Below are 18,199 nucleotides of genomic sequence, written 5' to 3' on the forward strand. Positions count from 1 at the left end.
TCTCCACTGTAAAATGTCATCCATACACGTATGATTGAAGTTTTTTCACTGCCCAAACATTACTTTTCAATTGTGGCATACCCCACCTCTCGGTCCAGCAGTTTTCTGCTCAAATAGGCCATAGGATGCTCCTGCCCATCTGGCCGCACCTGGCTAAGTACTACTCCCAGTCCATACTGTAACTGTTAACGCCGGGGCACCACTGAGCAGCCCCGGCATAGTACATCGCAGCAGAGCTTCTTTATATAGTGGTACATATTGATGGCTACCGCGCTGAGGTCATAAATATACTTCCTAGTTTAGGACATCTCCAGTTATGGTTTAGGAGGCTGATAAATGCTTTGTAATATATATATATATATATATATATATATATATATATATATATATATATAAAATGTATTTATTTACCAACATTTTACCCTAGTTCCAGGTGTACATTACTACTGACACTGTGCATCTAAGATATGAATCTACAAAAAACAAATGTGGTGGTTATCTTGTGTTATGTTTGTGGATAACATGTCTGCATACACACTGAAAGCAGTACTATGCCTCCTCCTCGCAGCATTCCGGGCAAAGCCCGCTGTCTCTATGGTGACATGAGGACGTCGCGCGTGGATGACGTCATCGCGCCGAGGCTGCGAGTGTGATGTCCGGGATTGTCTCTGACTATTGACATTAATGATGGGAACTAGCAAAGAGCTGGAGCTGAAAGGTCAGAGCGGGGGAGAGGAAGATGGAGAGCCGGATGATCGGACATCCCCGGTTAGTATTGTAAGGAGGGGTATGTATTACCCCTGTAGGGTTAGATGTAGGTAGATTAGGTACATGGGTGGTAGTATGTACCATGTATGTAAGTGAATGTGTGTATGTAAATGGAGACCGCAGGCATATGTGTGGTTAGCTGCATGTTAGTGAGGTTTATACATGAATTATAAGTATAAATATTGATGGCTTTTGTGTGCTTAGATGCAGATGGCTTTTGTGTCTTCTGTATATACTGATGGTTTCTCTGTGTACAGCTATGTTTAGATAGGTAGTTACCAAGCTTGGGTCTAGCCGTATTTGATCCAGGGTGTCATTTGTTCATTTTATTTTTTTATATTCTTATTCTTATTGTGGACATTTCTGCTTTTTACAGAGCCCGTGGAATATTATGATTAAGCATCGGCAAGTGCAGCGCAGAGGACGCCGCTCTCATGTAGCAGTCAGGTAAGAGAATATGTTATGTAACATTTATAGAGCATAAGGCATATTGTGTAGTAATATAAAATGTAAACGGTCACCCCGTTTTTACTACACATGTCTCTATTTCTATTCTATTACCTGTTTCAATCTGTGTTTTTGGGGTGGGTGGTTGCAGTTTCAGTGATCCAGCAGTTTCCATGGATCTGCTACGTGCAGTTCTACAACCAAGCATTAATGAGGAAATTCAGAGTGTCTTCAATAAATACATGAAGGTAACAGCTTTCCGTGTAGACCTGCAGTTTTGTGTGCTTCTGTATGGCGGTGGATACTGAAGGGTTAACACCCTCTTTGGCACCTGAAAGCTCTGTAGGTAGATGCACTCAATCTAACTTGTAATTTTTCCTTTGCTTGTATACATACACCAATTTTATTTAGTTCTCAGAATCCTCAGAAAGATAACGGAAGATATAGCAGAAGTCATTGCTGTTCTAACATGGTTGTTGATAATGACCTAGTTAGCTCTGTTATTCCAGATATTTGTGGGTATTCAATTCAAGCTTCTACTTGCAGCACTTAGAGACATAGGGCCTGATTCATTAAGGGTCTTAACTTAAGAAACTTCTTATTCAAGTCTCCTGGACAAAACCATGTTACAATGCAAGGGGTGCAAATTCGTATTCTGTTTTGCACATAAGTTAAATACTGCCTGTTTTTTCATGTAGCACACAAATACTTCATAGCTTATTTGTACACTGAAATTTAAAGTTGATATTTGTGTGCTACATGAAAAAACAGTCAGTATTTAACTTATGTGCAAAACAGAATACGAATTTGCACCCCTTGCATTGTAACATGGTTTTGTCCAGGAGACTTAAATAAGAAGTTTGTTAAGTTAAGATCCTTAATGAATCAGGCCCATAGAGTCAAAGTCATCACAGATCCGTTCCGTGGCTGCTGCCATGCAGAGAGGCAGGAAAATGTCAAATCTATACCATCCTTTCAGTATTGCTCTTTTCTTGTGCTGTGATATGTCATCACACATAATTTCCTCCCTGTATTCTCTCTCTGACCAAACGTTAAGAATGAGTAGGGAAAAGAGAGGTGGAAGTAGTTAAGTTAGGACCATTGCTTCCCACTGCATGGCAGGGGGACTAACCCTTTGGCGTCTGCTGCCATGGGTCAGCATAGGAAAGGAAAATGACAGTTCAGTATAGTATTCATGTTAATTGTTGTGTGCTAGTCCTTCAACAGGAGTGTATGTGTTCTATGACTATTTCACTACTTCTTACCAGAAGCATTGTATGAGCATCTTCTATTAAAAAAGTGATATGTAAAAAGGTAGGTAGCGATGACGTATTGCACCCTGGGGTTGGGTATCATTCTCAGATGACGGTAATACCGACATCGGAGAAACCTCCAAAAAACATCCGATTATAAGAATGCCTATGAAAATAAAATAATGACTTACAAGAAAAATTACACTTTACATAGCCATCCGATAGCGGACCTCCTTACACGACATCCCGAGTGCTGTAAATTCCGGCACTTCAAATTCACGTCACGGCTCATAGCCGCAGTGATATGTTTGTATTTAAAGCGCCAATGCCAGGACCCTAACATGTAAATTAAGTATTCAAGTGATGGGATCCTGCCATTGGCGCTTGAAATACAAACCTATCACTGCAGCTATGAGCCGTGACGTGAATTTGAAGTTCCGGAATTTACAGCACTCGGGTTGTAGCGTAAAGACGTCCGGTATCGGCCGGCTATGTAATCTGTCATTTTTCTTGTAAGGCGTCATTTTATTTTCTTAGGCATTCTAACAATCAGATTTTTTTGGGAAGATGAGTTGTTGTCGGTGTAGTGGTAGTTATTAAAATGACTACCACTGGCACCCTGTAACCCCATTTCATAATGGTAGAATGGTGTTGATGTGACGCACACCGGTTACTAAACAACCTATTTATGTGTATGTCCTTTTATAATATTTATTTTTTGTGGCTGTTGTATGCTGATGGTAAAGTCCCCCTCTATGCTATCTTATCTCATTATGTTTTCTTCTATATGTACTTGTAGTTCTTTCAGAAAGCTGCAGTAAATGTGAAGGAAAACATTGGGGTGCAGGTGGACCCAGAACAGCTGATTCGTGAGACATGTCGCAGTTGTCTGGAGCAGGTACTGTGTTAAGTACAATATGTGGCTAAATAGGCATTGCAGTGTCAATCCATTAATCAATTCTCTGTTCCCTTATCCAGGCAAAAGTTCTCTTTACGGATAGGGACAAGGAAGCAGTGAAGCCTGTGTTGGAGGTGCCTAATATGAAAGTAAGCGGGTGATATTATTTTGCATATATAAATTTGTGTGTAAGTGTCCCAGACAGAGAAAAAGGGGGATAGTTATGAAACAACAAAGAGTTTAAGCATATATGGGATAGATATAGGGGAATAAAATAAAAATCAGTATATACTGTTCTGAACACCTTGCCATCTCAACATACAGCCAATCATATGCTGCTTTCTACAGCAATGAAAGCCATCTTCCTATTCGTTACTGTAATTGACATTTTAAGGAAGAGTGGAATGAAATCTCTTTAGCTCAAACGCAGAGTAGCTGTGGTAAAGGTTTGTTATAATCCTATGTTTCTATTATTTAGAGACCAAGACAAACAGATGATGAGACAGGCATGCGGAGAAGTCCAGTGCCCAAAAAGGTACAAACCTTAAGGAGCTCAATATATAATTCACCCACTCTATGGAATTCTTTCCCTCGCACAATAAGTCTCTCCTCTGGTCTACAAACTTGCAAGCGTTCTCTGAAAACCCACCTCTTCAGGCAAGCTTATAATATTCCTCAACCACCCTCTTAACCTCACTACATTACCCTATTACCACCCGTTACACAATTTCACACAAGACAACTACCCCATGACCAACATTGTTTTGTGACAGGATCATTTAGCCTATGAGTCACTTTTACCTTTGCAGTCTGGCTGGACCGACTGCAAATGTAGACTTAACCTCATGTATCAAACTCCCATTGTCCCATAGATTGTAAGCTTGCGAGCAGGGTCTTCTCACCTCTTTGTCTGTTTTACCCAGTTTGTTTATTAGTGTACTGTGTTTGTCCCCAATTGTAAAGCGCTACGGAATATGTTGGCACTATATAAATAAATGATGATGATGATATAATTAAATCTCCATTAGAATGAACTATAACCCATTTTTGTCTTTCAGAGAAAGGGACGCCCCCCTGGACAGAGCTCTTATGGTGAAAGAAATTCCTCAGGCCTTGCGTCGTAAGTATAAATAGTAGTCTGATCTACAGTGTTCTGGATAAGATCTATATCTGGCTCAAAGTCAGCTTTCATACGCTGTATTTTGTAATATACAGTGGATATTAAAAGTATTAACCACTTGTGCAATTTTTCACAATTTATTAATTATTTTATTATGAAATAAAAAATTTTAGTAAGTTGTGCATTTTTTTTTATTTTTTTTTTATTATTTTTGAAACTCATTGAGCTGGAGCCCCAGTGGGGAGGGAGGGTTGCAAAAACAAGTAAACCTAGAGCCAAGATGTCCCATGCTTAATAGCACTGGAGTATTTCCAGGCACCCCCTGGGTGCCAAGGCAATATAATCAGTAAAAAGAGGTGACCACCTACTTTGCCACTTTATTAAACACCAAAATCTTCTTTCCAGGTTTAATTCATGTGGGGAAAAATAAAAAAAACCATAACGAATAATAAGAACTTTTCCTGTTGGAAACGCCAGGCAGAATGCGGGGTCATTGGCTGCTCTGCCAATTAAAAGCAGTTTTGTGATGCTGGCCACTTTTGGCTGAGCAACTATTGACCTTCCTCATACTACCACTCAAATCTTGCTGCTTCCCTCTCCTAGAGGCTATAGTCCAATGCTAAACTGTCTGGGACTGTTCCATTATGACAGGAGATCTCCTCACTGCAGGTTTCTCCGTCCTAGTCTAAATAAGACACATCTATAAGGGGTTATCTACACTTACGTTAATGTATTGAACTTACATGAAGACGCCCCTGTTCTCCTTCCCCAAGCAACGGGCTGCAAGTGTAACTCATGTTCAACTCTAAATTCAGTTGTAAATTTTGAAGCATGCACACTGCATCAAAGTATATTTTTATGTGGCACAAATGGACTTCTATCTAACTCTAAATCAGGCCTATAGTGTCTTGACCTAACCTGGTTAAATTATGTGGTGTGCTCCTTTTTCAGTTTAAAACACAAGGCTACTGATCCCATCCGACGTGAAGGCCCAAAGGTATGAGAGTCATGAATATGGTGTGCAGGTGAAACAATCATAAGTATGTTGTGTAGATGGAGAAGGTGAGGCAGAGAGCCATGGTTACGCTGGGCAGGTGGAGCAGAGAGCCTTGGGTACGCTGGGCAGGTGGAGCAGAGAGCCTTGGGTACGCTGGGCAGGTGGGGCAGAGAGCCTTGGGTGCGCTGGGCAGGTGAGGCAGAGAGCCTTGGGTACGCTGGGCAGGTGGAGCAGAGAGCCTTGGGTACGCTGGGCAGGTGGCGCAGAGAGCCTTGGGTACGCTGGGCAGGTGGCGCAGAGAGCCTTGGGTACGCTGGGCAGGTGGCGCAGAGAGCCTTGGGTACGCTGGGCAGGTGGAGCAGAGAGCCTTGGGTACGCTGGGCAGGTGGAGCAGAGAGCCTTGGGTACGCTGGGCAGGTGGAGCAGAGAGCCATGGGTACGCTGGGCAGGTGGGGCAGAGAGCCTTGGGTACGCTGGGCAGGTGGAGCAGAGAGCCTTGGGTACGCTGGGCAGGTGGAGCAGAGAGCCATGGGTACGCTGGGCAGGTGGGGCAGAGAGCCTTGGGTACGCTGGGCAGGTGGGGCAGAGAGCCTTGGGTGCGCTGGGCAGGTGGAGCAGAGACCCTTGGGTGCGCTGGGCAGGTGGAGCAGAGAGCCTTGGATACGCTGGGCAGGTGGGGCAGAGAGCCTTGGGTACGCTGGGCAGGTGGGGCAGAGAGCCTTGGGTACGCTGGGCAGGTGGGGCAGAGAGCCTTGGGTACGCTGGGCAGGTGGGGCAGAGAGCCTTGGGTACGCTGGGCAGGTGGGGCAGAGAGCCTTGGGTACGCTGGGCAGGTGGAGCAGAGAGCCTTGGGTACGCTGGGCAGGTGGGGCAGAGAGCCTTGGGTGCGCTGGGCAGGTGGAGCAGAGAGCCTTGGGTGCGCTGGGCAGGTGGGGCAGAGAGCCTTGGGTACGCTTGGCAGGTGGGGCAGAGAGCCTTGGGTACGCTGGGCAGGTGGGGCAGAGAGCCTTGGGTACGCTGGGCAGGTGGGGCAGAGAGCCTTGGGTACGCTGGGCAGGTGAGGCAGAGAGCCTTGGGTACGCTGGGCAGGTGAGGCAGAGAGCCTTGGGTGCGCTGGGCAGGTGAGGCAGAGAGCCTTGGGTACGCTGGGCAGGTGGCGCAGAGAGCCTTGCGTACGCTGGGCAGGTGGAGCAGAGAGCCTTGGGTACGCTGGGCAGGTGGAGCAGAGAGCCTTGGGTACGCTGGGCAGGTGGGGCAGAGAGCCTTGGGTACGCTGGGCAGGTGGAGCAGAGAGCCTTGGGTGCGCTGGGCAGGTGAGGCAGAGAGCCTTGGGTGCGCTGGGCAGGTGGAGCAGAGAGCCTTGGGTACGCTGGGCAGGTGGCGCAGAGAGCCTTGGGTACGCTGGGCAGGTGGGGCAGAGAGCCTTGGGTACGCTGGGCAGGTGGAGCAGAGAGCCTTGGGTACGCTGGGCAGGTGGAGCAGAGAGCCTTGGGTACGCTGGGCAGGTGGAGCAGAGAGCCTTGGGTACGCTGGGCAGGTGGGGCAGAGAGCCTTGGGTACGCTGGGCAGGTGGGGCAGAGAGCCTTGGGTACGCTGGGCAGGTGGGGCAGAGAGCCTTGGGTGCGCTGGGCAGGTGGAGCAGAGAGCCTTGGGTGCGCTGGGCAGGTGGGGCAGAGAGCCTTGGGTGCGCTGGGCAGGTGGGGCAGAGAGCCTTGGGTGCGCTGGGCAGGTGAGGCAGAGAGCCTTGGGTGCGCTGGGCAGGTGGGGCAGAGAGCCTTGGGTACGCTGGGCAGGTGGGGCAGAGAGCCTTGGGTACGCTGGGCAGGTGGGGCAGAGAGCCTTGGGTACGCTGGGCAGGTGGGGCAGAGAGCCTTGGGTACGCTGGGCAGGTGGAGCAGAGAGCCTTGGGTACGCTGGGCAGGTAGGGCAGAGAGCCTTGGGTGCGCTGGGCAGGTGGAGCAGAGAGCCTTGGGTGCGCTGGGCAGGTGGGGCAGAGAGCCTTGGGTACGCTGGGCAGGTGGGGCAGAGAGCCTTGGGTACGCTGGGCAGGTGGGGCAGAGAGCCTTGGGTGCGCTGGGCAGGTGGGGCAGAGAGCCTTGGGTGCGCTGGGCAGGTGAGGCAGAGAGCCTTGGGTGCGCTGGGCAGGTGGGGCAGAGAGCCATGGGTACGCTGGGCAGGTGGAGCAGAGAGCCTTGGGTACGCTGGGCAGGTGGGGCAGAGAGCCTTGGGTACGCTGGGCAGGTGGGGCAGAGAGCCTTGGGTACGCTGGGCAGGTGGGGCAGAGAGCCTTGGGTGCGCTGGGCAGGTGGGGCAGAGAGCCTTGGGTACGCTTGGCAGGTGGGGCAGAGAGCCTTGGGTACGCTGGGCAGGTGGGGCAGAGAGCCTTGGGTACGCTGGGCAGGTGAGGCAGAGAGCCTTGGGTGCGCTGGGCAGGTGAGGCAGAGAGCCTTGGGTACGCTGGGCAGGTGGAGCAGAGAGCCTTGGGTACGCTGGGCAGGTGGAGCAGAGAGCCTTGGGTACGCTGGGCAGGTGGAGCAGAGAGCCTTGGGTACGCTGGGCAGGTGGAGCAGAGAGCCTTGGGTACGCTGGGCAGGTGGAGCAGAGAGCCTTGGGTACGCTGGGCAGGTGGAGCAGAGAGCCTTGGGTACGCTGGGCAGGTGGGGCAGAGAGCCTTGGGTACGCTGGGCAGGTGGGGCAGAGAGCCTTGGGTACGCTGGGCAGGTGGGGCAGAGAGCCTTGGGTACGCTGGGCAGGTGGGGCAGAGAGCCTTGGGTACGCTGATTTTTGAGTTAATAAGTATGATCACTTCAACATTTTTGTATCTTGTGATAGTGGGACCCATCTAGACTGAATGATACAACTACGTTTGTGCAGGGGTCACGGGCTAACAAGTAAGTGGAAGGTCAGTTCTCTCTATATGTCCAAGCTTAATCATATATAATGTTTATCATGTTTACTGTTTATTTGTTCCTAGGGCTCTAGGAATGGGAGGGACAAGGGGACGCATTTATATCAAACACCCAGAGCTGTTTAAGGTATGTGGATGTTCATACAGTGCTGCTGGGCTACCAGTTTAGAAGAGAAATGCTTTTGCATGCTTATCACAATCGTTTTTTTGCAAGTTTGTTCATCGACAACTGTACGGCTAGATAGATACACACTGGAGTTTTTTCAGCCAATTATCAGGCCAGTCATCCGATAAACGACTGCTCGGCCAGATATCGCATTAGTGTGTATACTCACATGACGAACGACAGTCGTTCCAGAGTACCGATTGTTGTTTCATTTGGTTAGTTGTACTGTTTAATAATTTTGTTCCGATCACCCTCTGATCCTGCACACTGCACAGTGATAGCCCCTGTGTGACCCGGAGGAACCAGTGCCAGTTACCCTGCCCCTCCCCCCCACCTCCGCTCCAGTTACCAGGCTGCATGCTGTGAATTTTATAGTATACTGATATGCTTAGTAGTACAAGTGGTTTGAGTAGCGAGTGTTATCTGTCACTAGAGGATATGAAATGACACAGACAGACGTGACGGGAGGCAGAAATTCACTACTATGCATTTTCATTTACGTCAATACTCAGTGTTGCATTTGATGAAAACCCACTTTGGTCAGTCATTCACCCCACTGCTTTTTAAATCGCTGATCAGAGTTTCTTTAATTTCAGTGTTGCTGGGAGAACACTAGCACCTTCCAAGTCATAGCTGGACACTCTACACCTAAATGTCTTCCAGATTTGGCTCTATAAAGCAGTTATTTCATTTCTACATCAATAGATATTGCACCCCTAACAGATACTCAAATATCATTTTCATAATTGAATCCAAAATAAACGCCAAATTTTTGTTACATTAGAAAAGGCAATATCATAGTAGCAAGATGTGGCAGGTTGGATACACTTAGACTAAGATAAATCAGTCTGAAACAATAGCAGATCAATAATATAATATGCTGTTAAATACTTCAGTGATTGAAATAGTTTGGTCCAAGCAATCCAGTGTTACTACACACTGTTTGAACTCCAAATCTTTAAAATTATATTCCCAGAGTTACATTAATTCACAGTTATGAAAAGTAAAGTTGGGTCTTGACATCAGCTCCCTGCAGTTTACTAGATCCCTTGTAAAGCTGACGGTCTTATTGCGATAAAAACTCACTGCTGCTGCATTTGATGCTGAGGATGTGTTTAGCTGGGTACCAGGAGAGGACACTATGCTGCTACTTTTCAGCTGATGGTGATGACAAATGAATAGCACAGATCTGGAGCTAATCTAGTGTAGTGTGCACGCATGACTCGGCATTGTGATCTGGACTTCTTTTTTTTTTTTTGGGCTAAATTGGTAAAAATATTGTATCATTAGAATTTTATTATAGTGTGTACCTAGTCTGTCATCGTTAAGTATGTGCTTCCAGGCACCAAATTTAATTTCCTTGTCTGTATCTATGGATTCAATATAACCCATTTATATTGCTTTAACTTATTGTAAAATGTGAAATGCAAATCTAAATGGGAGGATTGTTTCTAATAATAACTTGTTCAATTTGCAGTATGCAGCTGACGCCCAGGACAAGCAGTGGCTGACAGAACACCAACACATGAAAGCTACAGGTGGCAAAATGGTATGTTGGTGAACATGTGTGACGTTTTATTTTGTTCTTTTCCAAGTTTATCCAGGTTTGGAATGTTTCTACCACTGCTCACGTTTCCCAGAGGTAATCGCAGTTGCCTGAAAAGCCAGGATTTAGGAATGATTTGTAAGGACTTACTTAGAGTAGTATCTTTTGTGAGCAGATATACTGGAGAAGTATTACAATGTGCTTAGATCCTCTTTATTTAACGCTCAGATCATGTGAGGGCAGCACGGTGGCTTAGTGGTTAGCACTTCTGACTCACATGGCCTTATCTGTGAGGAGTTTGTATGTTCTCCCCGTGTTTGCGTGGGTTTCCTCCCGGTGCTCCGGTTTCCTCCCACACTCCAAAAACATACTGGTAGGTTAATTGGCTGCCAGTGTCTGTGTCTGTGTGTGTGTGTGTGTGTGTGTGTTAGTTAGGGAATTTAGACTGTAAGCTCCAATGGGGCAGGGACTGATGTGAATGAGTTCTCTGTACAGCGCTGCGGAATCAGTGGCGCTATATAAATAAATGGTGATGATGTGACCATTCAGTGTTTATTAATATGCATTTAGAATATTGACACTTATTTTGCTTGTGATGTAGGTGTATCTCCTTTTGGACCAAGATATCCTGGACTTGGCTGCCACAGATGAATACAGGTATAGAAACACCAAGCACCAAGATGCCTTTTATTTTCACAATGCGCCAGCACGGTAAATAGGAAAAGCTTTGGCTTGTCTTTGTTCTTTTCCGGACATCTACCTATGTCCTTCCTTCGGTTCCCCTGCTTCAGCATCGGAGACAAACCTTTGTGACATCAGTGAGCTAATGCACTGGGGGAGGCCAGCCTGATTGACCACACATTTTGCTGAATTTCCTGCAATTCCAATGTGGGAGATTACAAATATTAGAGGTATTTCTGGAGCAGAAAGATGGATTATCTGCGAACGGACATAATACAGATATCCACATCCTGAAAGCAGCCTCTTCCAAAGGAGAACTCCACTCTTAGTCAAATTGGTAAAGTCCATAACCCCAACCAACCAGAAGATGGGGGTCCAATGACGGTTGCCTCCAGCATTTCAGGGGTACTGGAGTCCCCACACCTCAGTGATCAGTCCTATTCTGCTGCAATTGAAGTCTACACTTTTGTGCTAAAAGCAGCTGATTGGGTGGCTACAGGGACAACTGAATCAGCTTCTCTCGACACAGCACATCCATTTAGAGAGCCTGATTTATTAAGGATCTTAAATGAAGAGGTATCTTATTTCAGTCTCCTGGACAAAACCATGTTACAATGCAAGGGGTGCAAACTAGTTTTCTATTTTGCACATAAGTTAAATACTGACTGTTTTTTAATGTAGCACATTAATATCAACTTTAAATGTCAGTGCACAAATAAGCTATCAAGTATTTGTGTGCTACATGAAAAAAACTGTCAGTATTTAACTTATGTGCAAAACAGAATACTAATTTGCACCCCTTGCATTGTAACATGGTTTTGTCCAGGAGACTGAAATAAGAAGTTTCTCCAGTTAAGATCCTTAATGAATCAGGCCCAGAGTTCATCCTAAAGTGGCATGGAAATGACCGTTGCCACAGTTAGGGGTTCCTAATTGTGAATCCTGCCTTATCTGTTCATTAGTGTTCAAGGGAATAGTGCTTACTGTGGCTAATTCAGTGGGTCCCAAAATTTCTCAGTTTGAGGCACCCTTGCGGTCTCCATAAATTTTTTTCAAGGCACCCCTAAGTCAAAATAATTACCAAGTAGTTCCCCACTTTGCTTACCACTGGCCCTGGCCACGGCACCTCAGGGAGCCACGGCGCACAGTTTGCGAACCACTGAACTAATTTATTATACTAAATGGTAGACTACTTAATAATTATTATTAAATCGTTTTTCAAACAAAACATTTATAGAAATGGGAGTATCCTTGTTTTATTGAGCAAGAAGAACCTGGAAAAATAATAATTATATATTACTTTTGACTAGAGTGTGTAGGGATAACTGTGCTTGTGATACATGTAGTCACACCATTCCTGCATCCCACTTACTATAAATGCTACAAGGATGAGAAAACAAACCCCAATCACATTTACCCTGTTCTCGGGCAGTGATCAGCCTTTGTTTGTAGCTCCCTCCAACTGTTGTCAGGTTAATACATTGATGTCCATTAGGCAACATCATTGCTTTGGGAGTCTCCTGGTCCCTCGTAAAAAGATTTGGGTCATTTAAAACATTCCTGGCATGCAGATTTAACAGATCTAGCATTAATTGTACAGTCTGAGTGAAGGCTTAAATCCAGTGTCAAGTTTATAGTACACCTACCATTGTTCCGCTATAAAAACCGGTCTGTGTGTCATGGATAGCATGCTTCTGTCATTACATTGGTTGTACGCTCTCTCATTAGTACTCATGAATAGTCATAGCTGCCCAATAAATGGCTGACTCCGAGCAGACATGTAAAAAGGTGAATATAGAAGAAAATATATAGCTGTACCACACACAGTAAATGTGAATACATTTTAGTTGTCTATTGTCCAATCACATATTTTCGTGCTGCGTGCCACTTTTACTCTACAATCATGTTTATATACCCAGAATGGATACTTGAACCCTTTACCATTGTATGCCTGCGGCTCGTACCGTGTTTTTGACCTATTGCTCTTTTACAGAGACTGTTTGGAGTTGAAGCTGGATGAACTTAAACCATTTACTGCACCGCTATGGATGATTGAGAAGATGAAAAAGTGCATGGAGCTGATGCGGTCAGACCAAGAGTAGTTGGCACACTTTGTATTAACACAATCTTTCCATTGGACTATCCTCTAGTAATGCTCATGAAGCAGCCTGACCTGCTTTATACAGTATGGAAACTGTATCGCAAAGCCATCCTGCCCACAGTGACGGAACATTTCAGGTGGCATACTCTGCAGTATACAACACCACCAGACAGGTAGAATGCAGACTAAATTATACACTTTAAGAGCTAATCCCACCTTTTCTAGTAGATATGTTAAAAAGTTAACCCAAAGTCCTATTGCTCTCTCTTAAATGAATTATGGCAGAGAGTCCAACGCACAAATAGGTCTCCTGTTGGCTCCATCGGTCATGGAGCTGATTCAGGCTGATAAAGTATGAGGTCCGAGTGCAGTTCTATTGGCACTGGAAACTGCAGCGACCTTGGCCTGAATTGGTGGCAGGGCCAACATATGCCACATGTGGCCAAATCATGCATTGGATTCTCCATAGTGTACCCCAGTAGCGCAGAGGAGGGGATCCTGGGAGAGGAAGTGGGGGATAACTTTTTTTATCTACAAAAGTAGAATTTATTGTAAAACAGTTAAATCAAATTACTTATTATGCAGATTGTTTGAGTGAAACAATTCTCTAGTCGGAGGTACAAAACTGTATCGTTATTAGATTAAACCTCAGGTGTCCTGAAAATACACTTCTAATGTGCATGTGTTAGTGAAGGGTGCTATAAATGTATAATCCCTACAAGACAATAGCTAGAGCGGACATGCCAACCTGATGTTTTTATAATTTGCCACTAATTTTTGTTTTTATAGGATTTATTAAAAGTTTTGGTAATTTTACACCTCCCTGTGTGTGGGTTTTTCTATATACCTGAAAATACTTTGCAGCCTGCTCGGTAACGTAGGAACTTCCCACTAGATGGAATGGTAACATTTTAATGCTTCATATTATGCATCGTACTATTCCATCAGGAAGCATTTGAATCATAGGGGTATATTTACTAAGCTGCAGTTTTGAAAAAGTGGAGATATTGCCTATAGCAACCAATCAGATTCTAGTTACTATTTATTTAGTACAGTCTACAAAATGACAGCTAGAATCTGGTTGGTTGCTATAGGCAACATCACTACTTTTCCAAACCTGCAGTTCAGTAAATATACCCCCAGGCTTCACAAAAATACTGAAAAACTCTGCGGTTATATATTTATTTTCATATTCATCAATATATACATTGTCTGTGAAAGTTGAGGGCTCATCAAACACTACACATTGATTGGGTTTATCTAGCCTTGTGATAGTCTGAGAAATTCTGATATTCAACTTTAGATTGCAATAAAATGTATCTAATTAAACTGTTATAATTATTCAAATACTAGAATAGCACAGTTATATTACATATAAAAGCTTATTTCAGCTGGATATTTATTACAGAAGCAACTACGCTGTACACCTTATAGTTACTATAACTGACAGTCCCAGCCCTATAACCTGTACCAAAGTCTGCTGCCTCAGTTTTTATGATGGCAATTTGCATATACTCCAGAATGTCATGAAGAGTGATCAGATGAATTGCAATTAATTTCAAACTCCCTCTTTGCCATGACAATGAACTTTATCTCAAAAGCAACATTTCTACTGCATTTCAGCCCTGCCACAAAAGGACCAGCTGACATCAGGTCAGTGATTCTCTCATTAACATAGGTGAGAGTTTTGACAAGGACAAGGCTGGAGATCACTCTGTCATGCTGATTGAGTTAGAATAACAGACTGGAAGCTTTAAAAGGAGGGTAGTGCTTGAAATCCTTGTTCTTCCTCTGTTAACCATGGTTATCTGCAAGAAAACACTTGCAGTCATCATAGCTTTGCACAATAAAGGCTTCACAATCAAGGATAGTGCTGCTAGTAAGATTGCACCTAACTCAACCATTTATCAGATCATCAAGAACTTCAAAGAGAGAGGTTCAATAGTTGTGAAGAAGGCTTCAGGGTGCCCAAGAATGTCCATGATACAGCTGCGGGTTTGGGGCACCACCAGTGCAGAGCTTGCTCAGGAATGGCAGCAGGCAGGTGTGAGTGCAAATGCGCGCACAGTGAGGCGAAGACTTTTAGAGGATGGCCTGGTGTTAATAAGGCCAGCAAAGAAGCCACTTCTCTCCAGGAAAAACATCAGGGACAGACTGATATTCTGCCAAAGGTACAGGAATTGAACTGCTGAGGACTGTGGTAAATTCATTTTCTCTGATGAATCCTTTTCAGATTGTTTGGGGCATCTGGAAAATCGCTTGTCCGGAGAAGGAAAGGTGAGCGCTACCATCAGTCCAGAGTCATGCCAACTGTAAAGCATCCTGAGACCATTCATGTGTGGGGTTGATTTTCAGCCAAGGGAGTGGGCTCGCTCACAATTTTGCCTAAGAACACAGCCATGAATAAAGAATGGTACCAAAACATCCTCCAAGAGCAACTTCTCCCAACCATACAAGAACAGTTTTTTGACGAATAATGCCTTTTTCAGCATGATGGAGCACCTTGCCCTAAGGCAAAAGTTATAATTAAGTGGCTCAGGGATCAAAACATCGAAATTTTGGGTCCATAGCCAGGGAACTCCCCAGACCTCAATTCCATGGAGAACTTGTGGTCAATCCTCAAGAGGCGGATGGACAAACAAGAACCCACAAATTCTGACAAACTCCAAGTATTGATTAGGCAAGAATGGGCGGCCATCAGTCAGTATGTGGCCCAGAAGTTGATTGACAGCATGCCAGGGCGAATTGCAGAGGTCTTTAAAAAGAAGGGTCAAGAATGCAAATATTGACTCTTTGCATAAACGTTATACAATTGTTAATAAAAGCCTTTGACACTTAAGAAACGCTTGTAATTTTACTTCAGTATAATATAGCAACATCTGACAAAAAGGTCTAAAAACACTGAAGTAGCAAATTTTGTGAAAACCAATACTTGTGTCATTCTCAAAACTTTTGGCCATGACTGTACATTGTCTGCTATGTGCAGGAATAATAAGCTTGTAATGATCAGTTTCCTGGGGCTATAATATGTGACTGCACAAACCACCAGTATGCCTATACTTTAGATTAATAAAATATCAAATGCCATGGCCCTTATAATACATTTTCATCAAAGATTAATTTTGATTTCATATATTCTTTTCTGAATTAGATCAAATTAAAAAAGTCATATAACCTATAAATAGTACAGTTGGAGCCACAATAATATGCTAAAGTTCAATATTTATTCTTGGTAAAATGCTATATAAAAAAAATAATATAAAAATTGCAGTTGTGATAACATTAATAGCCAGCGCTCATAAATCCATTTTAAAGCGTAGCCATTTATAAAAGGGAGACAACGTCTTCATTTAAAAAGGCTGATAAATGTTTCAGGATAAGTCCCTGGGCAGCACGGTAGTTAAAGCTGGGTACACACTACACAGTTTTCATCCAATAATTGGCTAAATCAGCCGACATACGACCTCTCATTCAAAAGTCGGGTCAGTGTGTGCAGTGACACGATGGTCGAAAGTCTGCCCAAATGGACGATTGTCGCCTCATTTGGTTGGTCGTACCGTTTAATATTTTCGTTCCAATCTCGTTTCCGTTGTGTAGTGTGTATAAACTTCCGACCGATCCACAACAGTGAGTATGAAATTACAGTCATTGCTCACGACAACATGGCTGTAAAAAGTCGCTAAAGGGACATCCGCTCTTCCCTTTATCGTCCTAAACAAGGCTAGTGTGTATGCACTCCATGGACTGAGCGATCGGAACATCGATCGCATGTAAAATCGCTCGGCATAAAAAGTTGGTCGAAATTTCTGTAGTGTGTACCCAGCTTTAGTGGTTTGAACTTCTGCCTCACAGCACTGGGATCATGAGTTAAATTCCAAACCATGGCCTTATCTGTGTGGAGTTTTTATGTTCTCCCTCTGTTTGCGTGGGTTTCCTCCGGGTGCTCCAGTTTCCTCCCACACTCCAAAAACATACTGGTAGGTTAATTGGCTGCTAACAAATATAACCTAGTATGTGTGTATGTTAGGGGGATTTAGACTGTAAGCTCCAATGGGGCAGGGACTGATGTGAGTGAGTTCTCTGTACAGTGCTGCAGAATCAATGGCACTATATAAATAAATGATGATGATGGGTGATAATTACCGGAATATCAACTGGACAAATACTTGCAATCCTTGCTATACAAGATAACAGCTAACGTAATAAAGATATACTTTAGGTCCACAGTGTTAGATTAGAAGCAACACAGTCTCTGATGGATATTTACCAGCACATCTGCTGGGCATCAATTTACAATCCTCTCTGAGTAGCAAGAGCATAGCTCAGTGTGTTCAGTTAATGGTTTTACACATTACTCCTAATAATACGTCTTTGAGCGGGACCAAGCACTTACACTACAGCTGATAGCAGCAGATGTATTTTATATGAACAAATAATTACAGTGTGACACGAATATTCAAAGGTTATTTTCTGCATCCAGTGTGTTTGTATTACCGAGGCATCCCACCCATTTCCTCAGGGCCTCGGGATGTGCAGTGACCACGTCTGGATGGGGAAGCATACCCAGCGCTTTTGAAGCGTTTGGCTGCCCGTTCTCTTGTCCCTTCCAAAACCATTAGGGTGTGTCCCCGTTCACTGTGAACAGGCAATATCTCCCTAGTATCCCACAGATCGGATGTTGAGACAGAGCTCTCAGCTCAGGACTGTCTCACCTCTGTCGGATGTGTGAATGGTAGGCACAGATCATACTGCAGACTTACCAACTTTGACAAGTTGCAATGCGGGAGAAGGGGGGGGGGGCGTGTGGGTCGGGGCTCAGTGAATTGTGTCATTGTGACCCTGCACCCTAAAGTGTCATAATCTTTCTAAGCCTATAACAGCAGGGGACGGGGCCACGATGACGCAGGAATCACGTCATAAGCCCCACCCCCTGCCACTCAACGAAAGACATTGACAGTAACCGGGAGGCTTGTCTGCTCTCCCATGAGTCCGGGAGGACTCCCAGGAATTCGGACATGCCGGGAGAGTAGGCAACTATGTCATACTGTTTTCGGCAACACTGGATCACTACAATCATTGTTATTGAGCAGCACGGTGGCTTAGTAGTTAGCATTTCTGCCTTACTGCACTGGGGTCATGAGTTTGATTCTTGTGTGTGTGTATATGTAAGAGAATTTAGACTGTAAGCTCCCATGGGGCAGGGACTGATGTGAGTGAGTTCTCTGTACAGCGCTGCGGAATTAGTGGCGCTATATAAATAGCTGATGATGATTGTACATCGCCAGTATGCTCAGTTCCAGACAAAACTGAATTA

At 44.7% G+C, this 18,199-nt stretch overlaps 1 protein-coding gene and 1 long non-coding RNA gene across 2 annotated transcripts in view; one reads left to right on the top strand and one right to left on the bottom strand.

The window, feature by feature from the left end:
- LOC142095012 (uncharacterized) overlaps positions 1 to 638 on the bottom strand; it is a 16,132-nt gene extending 15,494 nt beyond the window's left edge. The window contains exon 1 of the long non-coding RNA XR_012677731.1: positions 551 to 638. This is a non-coding gene — a long non-coding RNA (uncharacterized LOC142095012). The remainder of the gene's footprint in view (positions 1 to 550) is intronic.
- On the top strand, positions 611 to 13,701 carry DNTTIP1 (deoxynucleotidyltransferase terminal interacting protein 1). Its single transcript, XM_075177709.1, has 13 exons — positions 611 to 768; positions 1,145 to 1,215; positions 1,367 to 1,463; positions 3,268 to 3,366; positions 3,447 to 3,515; positions 3,845 to 3,901; positions 4,425 to 4,486; positions 5,438 to 5,483; positions 8,316 to 8,374; positions 8,458 to 8,518; positions 10,035 to 10,106; positions 10,705 to 10,760; positions 12,778 to 13,701. Exons 1-13 carry the CDS (start codon positions 685 to 687, stop codon positions 12,884 to 12,886), a joined length of 942 nt encoding a protein of 313 aa, XP_075033810.1. The 5' UTR covers positions 611 to 684; the 3' UTR covers positions 12,887 to 13,701.
- Positions 13,702 to 18,199: the final 4,498 nt, after the last annotated feature.

Source organism: Mixophyes fleayi, chromosome 6 (assembly GCF_038048845.1).
Source record: "Mixophyes fleayi isolate aMixFle1 chromosome 6, aMixFle1.hap1, whole genome shotgun sequence".
Taxonomy (NCBI): Eukaryota; Metazoa; Chordata; class Amphibia; order Anura; family Limnodynastidae; genus Mixophyes; species Mixophyes fleayi.

Bases quoted from the DNA above. Each gene is read 5' to 3' on its own strand.
- DNTTIP1 (XM_075177709.1), top strand. From the start codon at position 685: ATGATGGGAACTAGCAAAGAGCTGGAGCTGAAAGGTCAGAGCGGGGGA. The intron at 3,516-3,844 runs GTAAGCGGGTGA...TCTATTATTTAG, and splicing joins TGGAGGTGCCTAATATGAAA to AGACCAAGACAAACAGATGA. The intron at 5,484-8,315 runs GTATGAGAGTCA...ATCTTGTGATAG, and splicing joins TCCGACGTGAAGGCCCAAAG to TGGGACCCATCTAGACTGAA.